We start from the raw sequence: 16,737 nt of genomic DNA, 5'->3' as shown, positions 1-16,737 counted from the left end.
AAAAAAAAAAAAAAAAAAAAAAAAAAAAAAAACTAATGAAGAGCAATAAAAAAATAGCTAGTTAAGAAATGCCCAACTGACTTGTCAACAATAGAACAAATAAAAATCGACGGCAACAAATTTAAGAACAACACAGTTGCAAAACAATACACCGAGGCACTTCCCCGTGAGAGAGACTTGTGCAACGGCGCGAAGTATATACCAACATAAGGCATCACGAGGCAACACAGGACACCACGACGCTGTGCGCCCCCGAGGTTCACCGTGTAAATGCCGCCATGAGAGCCTGGGGCCCCCTGAGCCGAGCATTCTGGGCGCCCGGGAAGGGCACGGAACTGGCGGGCAAGTACGAGAAAACGATCCTGCTCATCTCGCTGTTGTACCTCCCCACAGTGCTGGTGTTGCAAAAGGTTATGAGGAGGCGAAAGGAGATAGAGGCCAAGGCGCTGAAGGTGGCATGGAACGTATGCCTGTCGCTGTTGTCCCTTATTGGAGTGCTACTAATCCTTATATATGACCCAAGTGTGCTAAAGAGTATAATTGTGGAGGAGACAGAGTACAGGCCGGAAACAAGAGCAGTCATCAGCATTTTCACGTTGACAAAAGTAGTGGAGTATGGAGACACGATATTTTTAATTTTAAAAAAAAAAAAATTAACATTTTTACACAGCTACCATCACTTAAGTGTAGTAATATATTGTTTGTATTCTCAGAAGGAGTTAGTTTCTCACGCGCATTACTTTGTCTTCCTGAACTTAGTGGTCCATAGCATCATGTATTTTTATTTTGGCTTTATATATATTTTACCAAAAGTTCTGTACAAGGTCAGGCAATTTATAACATGTTTGCAAATACTTCAAATGTTCATTGGCATTTTTATTTCCTACTACGCTATAAAAAATGTGGACAATCAAATATACGTGAAGAATGCAATTGCAAGTTTGGCTTTATATTTAACATATGCAATTTTATTTTTAAATTTTTATTTTAATAATTATTGCAAGAATGTTAAGAGCAACGTTGCAACGTACATGATCAGCGTGCACATATTAGGAGTGATAGGACTTATAATGCTCTGTACAAGTAATGACACGCTTAGGTTATTCATTGAGGTGGCTATTGGATGTGTATTCACCTTAACGTTGCTCAGTTGCTCTTTCCATTTGAACACACATTATTGTCACCTCTGGAAGAACAAAATAGGAGACACGAATTTTTTGGAGCAAACTGATTTATTTAACACTTACAAGGCCAAGTACTTTTCTAATATGGACTTTTTAAAAAAAATGACTGTACATATGATTAAGACATTTCTTCTTTGCTTTAACGGTTTAGCGACCTATGCACATGATACGATATTCCTTTTTGTAAATTTTTACTCTGAGAGGCTTAAGACGATTGCTCACGAGTCGGCTGCGCTGGACAAAAGGGGCGCGTCCCTCACTGCGGGGTGTTACCCAGGTGGAAAATCTCCCACAAGGGAAGGCGCAACGACGGATCAAGCGATTTGCGAAGCGAGTGGCCAAGCGAATAACCCAGCGAGTGTGGTGAAACAACCCGTGGACGCCCCTAACCCGAGAGACAAAAAATGGAACAAAGTTTTCTTCCTCATTAAAGACCTGTACAACAGATCCATAATCTCCTACATTATATACAAATCACCCATCGAAGGTATTGCCAAAAATTTGGAGTCCATTTCGCCTGACCAGTCAGCAAGGAAATCACTCCAATTTACACTTTTGGGCATGGCCAAGCAGGTGATACAGAACTACCTGCTCTACATTGTCTGCTTGATTCTCCCCATATATTACGGACTACGCGTGTACAACGACGCACTGCTGGGCCTGTGTGTGCACGGAGCACTCAGGTGGCTCATTGAAATTTATTCCACAAAAATTTTTAACAAGTCATACAAGCTGCACGCGCATTGAAACTGTGATCGGGGTGGGGGCGAAACGACAGGCACACACGTGAGTAGCAACCTCCATTCCGTACGCCGCCGTGGGGGTAGACACCTACATGTGCAACTCGCGCAGGACATGTTGGACACGTGTTAAGGCGAAATGTACGCCCCATCCCCCAAGTGCTGCACTCTTGCATGGCCAAAAAAAAAAAAAATAAAATAAAATAAAACATGTATATGTATCCTTTTTAATGAACTAAAGCTATGTCCATTTTAACTACTTCAGTGCAAATGGCGCAGGCAAATATTTCCATTTCAAATGTTGAAAGAGGAAGGGAATGCGTCACGTGCGTTCGTAGGGGAGAGCGCTACTGTCCTCTCTCTCTTCCTCAAACGTTTTGAAGACGGTCCAATATTCTATTTATGAACTTCAATTTTTTGAGGGCCTTCAAGATATGCTCAAAATCCTGCGAAGGAGGCGCGAATGGGCGCGTAAAAAGAATGTGTGAATGGGAGGGGGAAGGGGGACAGGCAAAACAAAATTGAACACACAAACAGCGCTACATATATGTGTGTGCGTGATGGTACGAAAGAAGTGCTCTAACCAAAGGAACTCCTTTCACATTCGCATTCACCCCCAGGTGTGCCAAATCAGTTTCATGCAAATCTGCACAAGTGGGCGAGGCAAAGTAGCCGTATTTGTTGTTTACCCCTGTGTCAAAATGGAGTTTAATTTTTTCGACGTGGTCCTGGTACTTATCCTTGTACTGCCTGCGGGTTGGAGTGGTTTTGGTGAAGTTTTGAATAGCATGCAGGGTCGCATGTGTGCATGATGGAGTAGGGCGTCTTTTGTCATTTTCCCCTCCCTTACTTGGTCATCAGGGTAATATTCGCCTCAGGGTCTCCGATCTGTTCGTTCACCTAGCGACGCGACAACGAATGAGGGATGTTAGAACAATGTGTGCACGCTGACTCAGGTCTCGTGAGGGCAGCACAATTCACACGTATGAACTCACCTCGATAATTTCGGCCAGGAACTCACTGTCCTCCAGGTTCTCTTCCTCCGGGATCTTAAAAATGGGGTGCACAGTGGACGGCAACATGTGTGTCGTTACAACTGTTCTCGCCAGGTACATAATGAGGGGGGAGATCATCCCAAGGAGTCAAATTGGCAAAGGCGCACACGCGAATAGCAGTGCACAAAATGGTACGAGCAATTAAATAAAATATACATATACATATGATCCATGTATGTTAAAAAGGAAGGGGCAGTGGCAAAAAAAAAGAACTCTACTTGTCCTCTTCAAAATTGCTCACCTTGTAGTTGTACTGGATGTTCAACAGGTAGAGGGCTCGGTCGACGTCATTTTGCAAAGTTTTGTATGCACTGTTCAGGTAACTTGAGACTTCGTTTATCTGTTCACGCTTTAGCCACGTGGGGAGGGCAAAAAAAAAAAAAACATATATCACAACTTATGAAGCATACATGCAACTATGCGCACATATGCCACAACCCAGGTAGGACTATACGGTTGGACCTACCTGCTCATTTTGCGCATGTTTGTCGGGGTGATACAACTTTTGTATGTTGTTGAATTTTTCTTTTAAGTGTCCTTTGTCTATGTCGTAGGTGGCTCGTCTGAAGGGGGCGAAGTGGGGGAAGCTACAATGCGGTGTGGTTGCTATATGATGGGGCTGCACTGCGGTGACGATGTCGAGGCAGAGCCCATCCAGGGTTTCACTGCCGGGAAAAAGGGGTACCCCCTTTCGCAAGTCCGTACAGGCCAAAAAGCTCAAAGAAGTTAAACTGTTTGAATGCGTCCACGTGAAGTAGCGCGCTGCAGGTCTGCAAAGGTGAAGGGGGAAGCCAACATGGAGGTTAGGTTTCATGAACTCGCCAAAGGAGCACTGGTCTGTTTGCAAATAAGCATGTAGACACACACGGCAGTGTATAGGTAGTTGCACTTTTTCTACCCCCCCAAAAAAATCTCCGTCTTGGGGCGAGGAAGGACCTACAACTTACTTGACAACTGAGGGGAACCACGTCAAGGCAGATGTCGCGGTGGCAGTTGTGGCACTTTACGCGCTTAACGGTACTCGTATCTGCGATGGGCGGAATGGGGTATGATATGAACAACAGGAAAAAGCTCCAACCCGTGGGCAAAAAAAAAAAAAAAAAAATTGTCTTATTATTTTTCGCAACTGAGGGGGGGGAAAGACGTCCCCATCCTCAACCCACACTAACATTTCCCACTTGAGTAAAATTTCTTTTCCAGAGTTGCAGCGTGACGATGATAGCGTCTGTGCCCCGCCGTGTTAAATACCACCTTGTGTCTCCACAACAGGGACACATATTTTACTTTATTCATGCCGCGTGGGGGTCAGGATAAAATATTGGTTTCTGGTGCTGGGGCCATTTGAGGACTCTGCAACGTGTAGACGAGTCTGTGTCATATATGGACCCAACTTTGGCGCGGACCATTTCAGTTTCACGCGAGTCATGCAAATGGGGCTACAAATAAACCACAAAAAAAACACACAAGCGGTGTAGGGATAAACGAGAAAAATAGTAAAAGAGATTAAAGGAATGAAAAAATGAAAAAAAAAAAAAAAGAAAAAAAAAAAAGAACACGCACGGCGGTGTGGTTATGACACAAAGGCGGTGCTTCATTAGCTGATAAGCTTTCGCACAATTGGGGCACGGACTTCCATTCGGGGGGTGGGTAAATGATTCCCCACACATAATGTTTTCACTGGTGCGCTGCTTACTACACCGCTTATATTTTTTTTTTTTTTTTTTTTTTTTTTTCAATATTGGCACTGCCGCTTTTTACACGCAGCGGGCTCATCCTCCGCCCCCCCCACCCATGTTGGTCAAATATTTTCCCCGTAGCACTGCACCTATTTGGCAAAAGCAGATTGTTATATTTAACGTGTGACATATGGCTTCTTGTTCCACAAAGGGGGGAAATTATGAAATACACATACAATATATAGACGGTGAGGGTTTTTTTTTTGGAGACCGTCCGTTCATCCCTTTTTTCTTCGCGTCGACATTTTTTCCAGTGATGTGTTGAGCAGGAACCGATCTGTGCAAACGAACTTGAAAAAAATTGTTCAGTGGGGGTAACAGCAGTAGGTACGTATGGCCCGTTGCAGTATTGTCCTGGCTGTCGCGCACCAGCCAAGCCGCTAACCCGCTAACCGGGTAATGGGCAGAACTGTGTGTGAAGCCTACGTGGGCCCCCCACCCGCGTGGCGCTCGTACTGGCGGAACTGCTGCACCTGGAGCTGCTTGAAGTCCTGCACGAACTTCTTATCCCAGTTGGTCTCCTTCATTTTCCAAAACAGGGGCTTCCTCGATTTCATTAACTCCACCACGGACTTGTCGTACTCGTCCAGCATTTCCTTTATGAACCAGTCAGGCAAAATTTTCTCAATGTCATAATTCAGCTGGAAAATGGCTTCCGGGATATGAGGGAAGTCAGGAAAATGGTTAGCTGTGAGTTTTCTTTCTTGTACACATTTGTATATCGTTTTAATAACATCTTTAAAAAATATCCAGTCCGCTTTCGGCATGGAGGCAACCATAGTGGTCAGCATGGTCTTACGTACACTGGGTTGCTCTTGGCATATAATGGTAGTCACGTGAATTACGTCTTCCCATATGTCTTTTTCTAAAATGGAATAAATTCCTTTTTGAATAATCATTAGGATGATTAGCCAATCTGAGGGTTGCTCTCTGAAGTCTTTATTCTCCATTTTGAGTTTCTTCTTTTCCATTCGTATGGCATGTTTTATATAACCAAGGAAGGAATAATCGAGGAGGGGCTTCATGGACTCGATAAAATCATTCAACCCTTTCTCGTCATTCACAGCCTTTTCACAAATGAGTTGAATTTTTTTTAAATGTTCTTTCTCCTCATGTTCCATGACAATTTTTATATCATCGTACAGACTCAATGCGAACGAGTTAATTATTTTTAATATTTTTTTATCTTGTTCAGTTTGAGGGGGTGATTCTTGAAGCCTGATTTGCATGAGACAAGCGTACTCATCGCTCAGTAGCACATCTCGGTAGTTGTTGCAGATAGTAGGGATCATGTCTTCCTCTGAGTAAGCCAATTCATTAATGAGCGTATTTAATCTGAGTTCATTCATTTTCCATTTTTCCCTCATTTTGTCCTTTTCCCCTGTGTCACTTTTGCTATATATTTCGTATAAAGTCAATTTTGGCTTGTCTTCTGGGTCGAGTAATTCCTCCTCCAAACAGTTGAAGAAGCGCCTGTTGATATTATTTTGGTCCCTGTCTTCACTTGTTCTTCCTTCCTCATCATGTAACGTGTCCTTTTTCGTTAAGTCTGTGAAGGAGGGATTTTTCTCTGTATGGCAATAGGAAAATGTTTCATCCGCTTCAACAACCCCCCCACCTTCTGTGTTAGCCTCTTCCCCCCCTGGAACCACCACACCTATCCTATCAGTGAGTTTCTCGACCTCCATGAATCTGTAAAAGCGTTCCTTGCTTTTCTGTTCGTCTGATTTTGCCATGCCCTTCTTCCAAACCAACTTCGCCTCCTCATCTGTCAGGTCAAAACACATCTTCATGTAATTGACGTAGTCCTCGAGCTTCATAATAAGTTTATTCTCCTGGGACATTTCTAAATTTTTTTTTAACTGCAAAACTGAGTTTCGTCTGAACTCTACCTTTTTTTCCTCTGACCAGTTTTTCATAAATGCTGGTTCTTTAGATTTATCATCACATGTTAGGTTTACCTTGGCATGGAGTTTCAATTCTTCAACGATTAGTTCTTCCTGTGGGGAATCTTTCTTTATATGTTTTACCTGGTCCCTTTTCGTTGCTCCTTGAGGATCATTTACCGTGTTGATGTTACTACTGTGTGCACATTTTTCATTTGCCTCTTCCTTATTAATGGAGATGTGTTGTGGGCCCACCTTATCACTCGACACATAATTATAATTAGTCTGGGGTGTATGTCCATGCATAAGTGTGTCTACCTTTTGTGACATAGGATTTAAATAAAAGACTCCCTTCAAATCATGTTGTAGCTTTTTCAATATTCTATTTTCGCATTCTTTAACTAAAAAACTGATCATGTTTCCATGTACACCTCTAACACCACTAGCTACCTTCCCTCTATGTACAACAACTTCTACTCCATTTTGTAACGAAGTAAATTTTATTATCAAGCTGTCTTCTGCCTCCCACTTTAAGTCATACCCTGAAATGATAATTTCTATTTCGTGCTGATCATTCATAACGGTCGTTTTTAATTTCATCCTGGGGATACCAAACTCGCTTGGCCCATTAGATTTAGTGTTTGCCCACTTGAGGACAAAACTAAACACATCATCAGCCTTGGCATTGGGGAATATTTGCTTAAGGAGTACATCACCTGGTTGGGTACTTACATGTTTGGCTGCACTAAACTCATTATCTGTTGAAGAAGCGTTATCATATGATACGTGAAGAATATTTTCCTTTTCCACTACCCCTACCCATTCGTTTATTCCTTTATCCTTCTTCTTCAAATGAATAATAAAAAGGGAGTAGTCTTTATACTTTTCGAGGAACCACGTAGACTGGTTTAAATCAACCTGCCCTTTTAGCTTCCCTTCTATAAGACTCTGTGGTTTGTTTTTCAGCTTAGCAAATATGTAATCACTTCTTAATGTGCATTGAATATCATCAGATGTAACATCCGGTGCTAAACATATCTTCACCTCCACATTCTCATCTCTTTCTGTCCATTCGTATGAACATGTCGTTCCACGCCCTCTATACAATTTGAAGAAATTTTTACAAATCTGTTTTTGCCTTTTTCGTATCACTCCACCGTTGGTAATGTACAAATTGGTACACCTCATGCGATTGTTTTTGTTTCTCCTTTGTTCCTTTTCCTGTCTCGAGCTTCTAACCGTTGCCCACTTCCTCCTCTGAGGAGTTACATTCACACATTCTAGTGAACTGTGTAGGACGCAAATTAGGATTATCAGGTACACCACCAACAAAGGGGTGTGTGTTTTTTTACGCATGGCGAGCCGTACGTGGGATCATTTTGGGTAGGATGGGGGGGGGGAGAGCAGCCGTTCTGTCGCTTCCATGCAAGTAGTGTCAAGCGGGTGTCTCTCCAGAACCCCTTAGCGGAAAATATGTTGAGTGTTCATCCCACAAAAAGGGGTAGAAAAAAAAGTGGGTTAAAAGGGAGGTGAAGCAATTTCCTTGCGCTTCCCATGCACAGCTTTTTTTTTTTTTTTTTTTTTCTCTAACCCGGGGCTGACCCAGTAGCGTGCACATTCTGACGCGTAGTGGTTTACGAATTGGCGCAATTCACCCATCTGTACCTGACTCAACTTAGCCGCTTGTTTTTTTTTGCAGTGTTGGTTAGGTTAGGCGATTAAGCGGTTGAGCAGTCAAGGGGGCACACCTCGTCCAATAAGCCACACTGTGCAGCTGCCCAACCCGCTTACTCAATAGCGACGCAACGTTTGAAGGGAGCTCTTGGCCTAGCCGTGACAAGCACACGAGTTGTGCATTTCCCTTTTTCAACATGTCACTGACGCGTCATTCTCACGACCTGCTGTAGGAAGAGACCACTACAATTGGAACGCTCTACCTCGGAAAGGCGCAAACCTACTAGGTTATCTTAAAAAAAAAAATCCCCACATATGGGACGCCTCGCAAAAAAAAAAAGAAAGGGGAAAACCCATTTTCACCTGGCTGTTCAGAACTTTTTCGCAAAAATGGTATTAACTGTGCAGCATGGAAATTTACCTTTCCTGCGCGTCAGCTGCAAAAACGATCAGCCGGTCCGTGCGGCACAACAAAGCAACGTCGCAAAAGGGGTAGCAATCAATGTAGCTGCCCCTTGTTCATGTGTACAAGTGGAAAGGGGTCACACCGGGAGGGAAGTCAATTTAAAAGGGACACACTTGGGAGGAAGTCACCGCGAAGGATGTCTCAAATTGGTGACACATGCCAATCATCAAAGGGTGCAACGTTGTGAAATGTGATGTTTCAGGCGAAACACTTATTTTCTCCCACCACCGCTCGTCTTCGTTTTTCATTTTTTATTTTATTATTATATTTTTTTTTTTTTTGTCCGTTGTATGTACACAATTGGCTGTAGGTTAAGTGCGAAGGTGCATTTGTTCACACCATCAGGTGTAGGAAATGCAACAGGAATGTCTAGCCTCATTTACCCCCCGTCTGCGGAATACGCGCTCTGTCCACAATCTGATGTTGGTCCACATGTGCTTCTTCGGGGTTCTCACCACCACTGGTTGCAAATCGGCACATCGGCAAACTGGTAAAGAGACAAAGCGACATTGTATCAATCTGACAATTGTGTGATTTTTTTTGTTTCCACCACGTGCCCTACCAAAAGAAAAAGTGCAAAATCTCACTGCGCCAAAACAAAATGACTCCTCTTTTTTTTATTTTTTCCTTTTTCCTGTCCCTTTCATTGGACAAACAATTTGGCCTCACGGCCAAGCGAATGCAACGGCCTCTGAATGTGTACTATAGGGACTATTCCGCAAATTTGTCCAATGAGCAGCGGGAAAAATTAATGAAAATAAAGCTTCATGATGAGCAGGATGGCAAGCTGCAGGAAGACCTAGCGGGCGCTATTGATATGAACAAAATACATGCCGCGGGGAGAGAACTGGGGGCTCTGCTGAAGGGGCAAACGGACTTGTCGCTGCAAATTCCCCACGACTTGCGCGGACGCACCAGGAAAAGTGATACTAAAAATGGGCAGACCGCGCCTTGCGGAGGGGGCAGCCAGGGGGTGGGTCCTGCGCAAAAAAACCTTCACAACAAAACCTGCGCAACGCCCCATCTCGCCTTCCATGTACCTTTTCAGACAAGCGAATGTCCATCACATACAATCATGCGGAGAACGGCGCAGGGGGTGGCGACCTGATGGAAGCCAAAGCGGACGGAGAGCATTTTGACGTTGACACAGAAATTGATGGTTAGTAGGGCGTGCCCACGATTATAATGCAAGCCAGCTGGGCCATCCATTGCAAGCATGTACGTGCGCACTGGTAGTCCACATGCTAATAATTATTGTACATTTGTTTCCCTCCCCACAGTCCCCATCGATTTGATGCGCGAACCCGTAGTGCTCGTTAAAATTCCAGCAGTTGACATTTATGACCAAATGGAAGTAGGGCTATATACTGACGTGTCGCTTGCGGTACAAAGCGGCAGTTCTCACAAGGGGCGATGCGCTACTACTATATATACACATGTTGCCCCTTTCCTGCGCGCGTTTTTTCGTAGATGCTACACGACGTTGGAAAGTTGATGGATATAAATAATGAAGATGTGTTGTACTGAGGTTGGGAATGTACCTTCGGTGCGAGGAGATCGCAGATGGGAAAGCAAGTTTGCTACTTCCGCAGTGCAACATTCATGTGGCACACGTGTCCTCCTTTTCAAAATTCAAGCAGCAAAAAAATATATAACGTACAATATTTTTGGCGAACTGTTTTGGGTCACTTCATGTTGATCTCCGTTTTCTGCACTGTCCCCTCTTTTCCCCTTTTCCGTATTGCCCACTTTAGGGGAAAAAAAAAAAAAAAAATGACCAAAATAAGGCCACTGCGCGTTTTTTTTTAAACGGAAAAACGCACAGTGTGTAGTAGTTACTGGCGTTTTCGTTTTATTACAAACGATATAATGCTTTGTGATTTTTTTTTTTTTTTTTACTCTGTATAGAATTGTTGAAAAGTGATGACTTGTTCAGGTTGTTATGAAACTTAATTGAAAAAAAAAATTATACACCGTTCATATATATATATTTTTTTAAATAGCTAGCTGGGGTTATTCCACAGTTGACAACTCCAGTCCTTTTGTGTTGCTTCCCTTGGGTGAAATGAATGACACTTGTCGGAGGTTCCCCACAAAAGTAGGAAGCAGCAACACAATAATAGGGACAATCCGCATCGCAATTGTGTGTGTGTGTTATTTTCTACACTGTTGAAAAGGCATTTGGGGAAAATACGCAAAGGTCCCTCTTGATGTATTTCTCTATTCTGATGAATGCCTGGCTTGTTCATATATTTTTGGTTAATTTTCGTTCTTTTTAGATTTTTTTTTTCTTTCTTTTTCGCTATTCTGTTGGCTGTTTTTTTTTTTTTTTTTTTCCCTATTTCCTTGGTGCCCTTTTTTGGCTGTTTTTTTTTTTTTTTTTTTTTTTTTGCCCCCTTACGTGAAAGCAAAGCACCATTTCATCCATTCACGACGGAGGTTTTCTTTCTTTCTTTCTTTTTTTTTTTTTTTAAGTATTCAAATAATTTGGCGCAAAAACAAAGAAAAAGGTCAAGGGTTAGCAAGTGAGAAAAAATAAAGAACTAGCTAAATGCACATAATGCTTACGTGCATACATACGTACGTAATACGCACATACATACAGTTAAGGTGTATCCCATTTCGAGTACCTTTCGAGTGGAACACATTCGACATATTCTCCTCTTTTTAAAGATGCGCAATTACATAAAGGTATATGATGTTCAATGAAAGCAGCACAAATGGCCAAGGGGTTGTGAAAGAATGGTGTATGCCCAAAGGGGATTATAGTAGGAGTAACAATGGTAGCCCCCGGGGATTATACAAAAGGGAAGAAGGGGAAGAAGAACAAGACCATACCGAATTGATGCAAAATACGTTGCACATGTTTGACCATATAAAATATGAAAAACATATTTTCTCCAAAATTATCAAAAATGTAATTACATTTTTGAACAAATTAAAAGAAGAAAATAAGTATTATGAATTCCTTTTTTCCTACAACACATTTGTTAAAAAATATGGACCCCTAACAGATTACATATGTTTTAAAAAAGTTATAGAACGGATTAATAAGCTGGACATTATTGAAGTGTGTATCTCTTTCAATTTTAATAATGACAATATATTCCAGACTTTGCTGTCTTCCTACCTGGAGTTGCATTTGAATGAAGCAAGCAACGTGTACAATGTTCTGCTCGAACTGACGAGCGTCATGATAGATGGTTATGCCACTTGGGAAGAACAAAATAAAGGGGACCCAGACTTCCTACACATTTTAATTTCCCAGTGTGAATTGAAATATATTTCCAAGGAGGAAATAAACAAATGGCTTAATTATGTTATACAACATGAGGATAATTACTCCAATGTGCTTTTCTCCTTAATCGACTTTTGTTTGAGCTTAACTAACCATGTGCATGCTTTGTTAGCGCAGGGCCTGGTTGGCTGTGATACGTATAATGAGTATGTGAACGAGTTGGTCATTCAGAAGAGGAGTCTTTCCCGCCCCTCTGGGGAGGCCCACCATAAGCAGCATGTAGGGATACATAGTGCAAAATTTACAACCGATCAGTGTGGTGAACAAGTACGAAAGGAAATCACGCCGTTCGGAAAATATTTGCTCAATGATGTAACCTCCGAAAGTGATAGTAAAAAGGACAGAGGAGCAAAATTAAGAACTTGTGTAGAAGACACACCTGGACATGTATACATTTGTACCTTTGAAGACAAAATTGTGTGCATGAAAAGTGTAGACTTGATAGAGCAACACTCCCATGATGCAAGAATGAATGAGGATAGGAGTATATTTGTATACGCCATTAAGTCGTGGACCTCCAATTTATACATATTAAAAGTTCTTGTGTGCACCTTGTTGAAAGCGATGAAAGTAGCGCACCACCTGAAACAAGACTCACTCACAAAATTATTTTCCTTTTTTAACAATGTGCTAAGTGACATTATAAAATGCTTTTACCAGAAGAAGGACGTCCTCTTCCTTAACCTATTCTTCACTGACATATTGAAAACCATGCACATGCTGGTTTCCTTTTACAATGAAAATATTGAGCAGACACCGAAACGAACCATGCTCTTTTATAAATGCTTCAATAAAGTTATTGACCAGATCTGTATCTACCTCCACAATAAGGCATTCTTCAGTGAGATGTTCCTTGGGAGGGGGGAAGGAATTGCGCAAGTGGGGAAGTGCCTCCAGCAGTATACGCACAATTTTAAGGAAACTTGCTACATGTTGTTTTGCTTGTTCTACGCCATTTTGGAAAAGATCAATCGGGTGAATAATGAAATTTTTATATTTTTCTGCTGCGTGCTTTTTGAAGAGGAGGAAAAGGTGTTGGAAGCAACGGGCGGAGTTACCCACTCAGCTAGCGAATCGACAGAACCACGTGTTGTAAAGTCACTCTACCGGACGCTCTGTCTGAACAGGAAATTTTTAAATAAATGCAAGGAAGACTTTAGAGGGAAGAGCATTAATCGAATTATCAACATTTTTATATTTTTGGAAAAAAAAATTAATAAGTACTTTTTTTTTTTCAAATATGTTTTTGGCTTTGTGTGGAATAGGTTTGGTAAGGGGGCACTCAGTGATGAGAGACGGACCAGTCGTCTTCATTCCTTTGCGAGAAGCGACTATCGCGCGGCACATCGTCGCTGGTCGCCAAGCAAGCCGCCGAACAAGATGCAAACCGTTATGAAGAGAATAAAGTACGTCTTGCTAGACATGTTTACCAAGTACACAAAATTGCTCATGGTGTATAGATTCCATTTTGCCAGATGCACAGATGCAGGGAAGGAAAAGGAACCCTTCACAAATGAGTTCCTTATGTATATGAAGTCCATCGAGTGCGTGCTCTTTTCTGTATTTGTGTATTGCCCTAATGGTGTGCTAACTAAGCTCAACGCGTATGCAACGGAGAGGGGCAAACTGGGCAAGCTGTCCCATGGGGGGGGCAGGAGTCAGTTTTCAGCCTTCAACCGGGAATTGTACTGTTTTGAAGATGGGAAATGGAGCGTACGGAGGGGCACATCTTGTGATACGTCTAGTGGGGCAGAGAGGCGCTCCCGCCGAGGGGGTAGCCCTGATAAGAGTGATAATGGGAGTGAGTCATTCAGTGGTGAGGACTCCTATAGTAGCGCCAACTCCCGTGGTAGACGCTACCTGGGCAAGAATTCTAACACGAAAGTCGAGTCAGAACGAGCAAGTGACGAATGGGGGACGACACACCCATGCGACCTCATCGTTCTAAACGTACTGGGAATCATTTACGCAAATGTGATGGAGGAGGTGAGTAGCCACCGGTACTGTTATGTTCATTTTAAGCACTGCCTGGTGCATGCAGAATTTGTGAAGAAGTTGCGGGTTGTCCTGCTGGAAAGTGGAGGGGGCGATCTGGCCCGCATGAGGGAGAAGCTTCCCCTCCGTAGGGACGGACGCAGTGGCGGCAACGCGCCCATTAGCTGCGACGAGCAGCGCAAAGGGGAAGTGGAAGGCGAAATGGAGGTATATGCAGACGGGGAAAGCGAAGTACAGATTGGCAAGGACGGAAGGAGTCATCACCTCGCATGCTACTTCGAGTTCCCGTACGAACTGCTATGCATGATAATCATTCACCAGTTAAAATGTTTTTCAAATGACACCTTGAAGTGTTATACAATATGCACAGCTGTCGTGGAGTTCCTCTTCTACATCAGCTCGGCAAGGAACCCATATTTTTTTATTATCTCGAGAAGGTTGTGGAGACTACTGGGACTTCAAATGAACAAGGGCGAAGAGACCCTAGCCCTGACGATGCTCACAAAGATATTGTTTCACGTCTTGTCGGGAAGGGGTAAAGAAGACACTGTTGTGCAGAGCAGGAACGAGCGGCTATTTACAAAAAGTATTTATAACAATGAAAAACAGAATTTGTTACTTTCCTTTTTGAAGAAGCAATTTTTTATAAATGACGTTGGAAAAAATTATATTTTTTTTTATGGAATTCTCCTGAAAGGTATACAATCTGAAGAACTGTCTCTCGAGGTGATGCAGATTTTTTTCAGCACCTTCCATGTGCACCTGCAGTACACTCTCAACGTGTTGCTGCGCTTTTTGAATTTGTACGAACGGGGCGTGGACAAGGCGGCGCGTGAAGTGGCTGCTGAGCATGTAAATGGTGACGAGGCTGCCCAGACAGGGCACAGCTCTTCCCTCGATGTACCGCTAGCTCCAACCGAGGAAGGCACGAGCGAACCAATTGAAGAAGCGAACATCATTTCCCTCTTCGTCTACTTCGACCTGATGAAAGTTTTGCCACACAATTTCCTAAACATAATAGGTGATATAAACCTCATGAGAGAGATACAAAAAACTTTCCTCTTCTTTATATACGTGAACGATGAGTATAGGTTACTGGAGCAGCGAGAAGAAGAGCACAAGCATATTGTTATGGTGAATCGTATCAAGCGGTCTGGCATGGACTACTACCATAGCAGCGCAAAGATTTACTTCCCCCTCGTTATATCTGCTCTCATTTCCCACTACCTTCTTTTCATTATTAGGGATAGCACATTTCAAATTCCAGGTCGACTCATTTGTAATTTTTATGAAAATTTTTTTAGTAACCGATATTTGTATACCTTGTGTAGTAACCACGTGTACATGCGAGTGTTGAGTGACTCGTTTGTCATTTTGCAGCATCTACTAGAGGGGGAAGCTAAGGTGGGGAATGGGCTGTTGAAGGATCACCAGTGGGGGGTCGTGAAGGGGGATGAGGAGGAAACACAGAAGAGAGATTGTGTGAATGAACATGGACAGGACAAACACGCGACGCAGCATCTCCCTTTTGAGGAAACAGACGCTGGTGGTGATAAAGCGGGGCAGGACTCTTCCAGCCAGATGACTACCCTGACGTCGTGCCTCTTCCAGGTGTACATACATTTCCTGGAAGAGTATGCCACCACGTTCCACGCATCGATTGCAACTTTGGTTAAGAATAAAATTTTGTGGCGCGGGGGTAGCATGGGGGAGATGTCGAAGGGGTCCTCCACAACAGCCAGGCTGAACGGGGCGAGCGGTCTGAATGGGTTAAACGGGGCGAGCAATGTGAATGGGTTAAACGGGGCAAACACTATGAACGGGTTAAACGGGGCGAGTAGTGCGAATGGGTTGAGTGAGCCCACCTTACGGAGCGACATGCCCGCGCTGGACGAGTCGACCTTCTGCCAGCTCATTTACGTCGATTTGAAGAGGGAGGGAAAGTACACCCCGTCATTTAGCCATTTGATGCACACCCTCCTGGACATTTTTTTTTGTAAACCCGTCATGACATCACAAGAACGGAGTAGGCAGGTCTTGGTGAAGGAGGTGGTTCCCCTGGCGACACTACAGACAGCAGAAAAATTACATTTACTACAGGCAAGGAGAAATAAATTCTTAATAACCTTTTTCAGGAATACCTTTTACGTACAGAGTTGCTCAGGGGACTACATCAAGGACAGTCTTTCGAAGCTTGTGGGTTCACCCCTGTTGGGGAAGGACCGGGGGTATTGTAAGGAATTGGAGGAGTTAGCCAGATTGGTTTTTTGCGTGGGGGCAAGTTCCCTTTAGAAGAGAATTTTCCTGGCCCATTAAGACTTCCTGTCTGTTTAGGGTGGCCCAGTCATCGTGCGGGACGCATACACCTTCCTCACTTGGCACGTATCCACAACTTCGAACTCGAACTTCATCCGTGTGTAACTTTTTTTTTTTTGTTTTTTTTTTTTTTGGCATATGGGGTTTGCTTTCTGCGTAGAAAAGTACTACCGCTTTTTCCACCGCGGGACGTCAGCCTGCACCAAATTGTAGAAGCGGCGCCCGTATGCACCGACAGTGCATGTATCATACGTGTGTGGGGGGGTAGTTGCCGAGATGCATAGACTGAAGTGGACTTTTAGTTGCGCTTTGTTTTTGTGTAAGCTGGACTTGTTTGGTAAAGTACCAGCATTCCTTTTTTTTTTTTTTTTTTTTTTTTTTTTTTTT

General features: G+C 43.1%; 5 protein-coding genes across 5 annotated transcripts; 3 read left to right on the top strand and 2 right to left on the bottom strand.

Annotated features, from left to right (window-relative positions):
- Nucleotides 1-278: 278 nt before the first annotated feature.
- Nucleotides 279-1,931, top strand: AK88_01683 (uncharacterized protein; the record flags this gene model as incomplete). The annotated part of the gene is made up of 1 exon (XM_012479318.1): nucleotides 279-1,931. The coding sequence occupies one exon, from the start codon at nucleotides 279-281 to the stop codon at nucleotides 1,929-1,931; it is 1,653 nt and encodes a 550-aa protein (XP_012334741.1).
- Nucleotides 1,932-2,292: 361 nt separating this feature from the next.
- On the bottom strand, nucleotides 2,293-4,272 carry AK88_01682 (Fe-S protein assembly co-chaperone HscB; the record flags this gene model as incomplete). Its single annotated transcript, XM_012479317.1, has 9 exons — nucleotides 2,293-2,370; nucleotides 2,509-2,674; nucleotides 2,775-2,824; nucleotides 2,920-2,973; nucleotides 3,221-3,328; nucleotides 3,446-3,542; nucleotides 3,685-3,749; nucleotides 3,927-4,006; nucleotides 4,149-4,272. The coding sequence occupies 9 exons, from the start codon at nucleotides 4,270-4,272 to the stop codon at nucleotides 2,293-2,295; spliced, it is 822 nt and encodes a 273-aa protein (XP_012334740.1).
- Nucleotides 4,273-5,137: 865 nt separating this feature from the next.
- On the bottom strand, nucleotides 5,138-7,957 carry AK88_01681 (uncharacterized protein; the record flags this gene model as incomplete). Its single annotated transcript, XM_012479316.1, has 1 exon — nucleotides 5,138-7,957. One exon carries the CDS (start codon nucleotides 7,955-7,957, stop codon nucleotides 5,138-5,140), a length of 2,820 nt encoding a protein of 939 aa, XP_012334739.1.
- A 1,385-nt stretch (nucleotides 7,958-9,342) lies between these two features.
- On the top strand, nucleotides 9,343-10,268 carry AK88_01680 (uncharacterized protein; the record flags this gene model as incomplete). The annotated part of the gene is made up of 4 exons (XM_012479315.1): nucleotides 9,343-9,664; nucleotides 9,790-9,900; nucleotides 10,022-10,095; nucleotides 10,212-10,268. 4 exons carry the CDS (start codon nucleotides 9,343-9,345, stop codon nucleotides 10,266-10,268), a joined length of 564 nt encoding a protein of 187 aa, XP_012334738.1.
- Nucleotides 10,269-11,439: 1,171 nt separating this feature from the next.
- On the top strand, nucleotides 11,440-16,326 carry AK88_01679 (uncharacterized protein; the record flags this gene model as incomplete). Its single annotated transcript, XM_012479314.1, has 1 exon — nucleotides 11,440-16,326. One exon carries the CDS (start codon nucleotides 11,440-11,442, stop codon nucleotides 16,324-16,326), a length of 4,887 nt encoding a protein of 1,628 aa, XP_012334737.1.
- Between the last annotated feature and the right edge of the window lie 411 nt (nucleotides 16,327-16,737).

Source organism: Plasmodium fragile (genome assembly GCF_000956335.1).
Source record: "Plasmodium fragile strain nilgiri unplaced genomic scaffold supercont1.15, whole genome shotgun sequence".
Lineage (NCBI taxonomy): Eukaryota > Apicomplexa > Aconoidasida > Haemosporida > Plasmodiidae > Plasmodium > Plasmodium fragile.
This window is presented reverse-complemented; position numbering and strand designations above follow the sequence as displayed.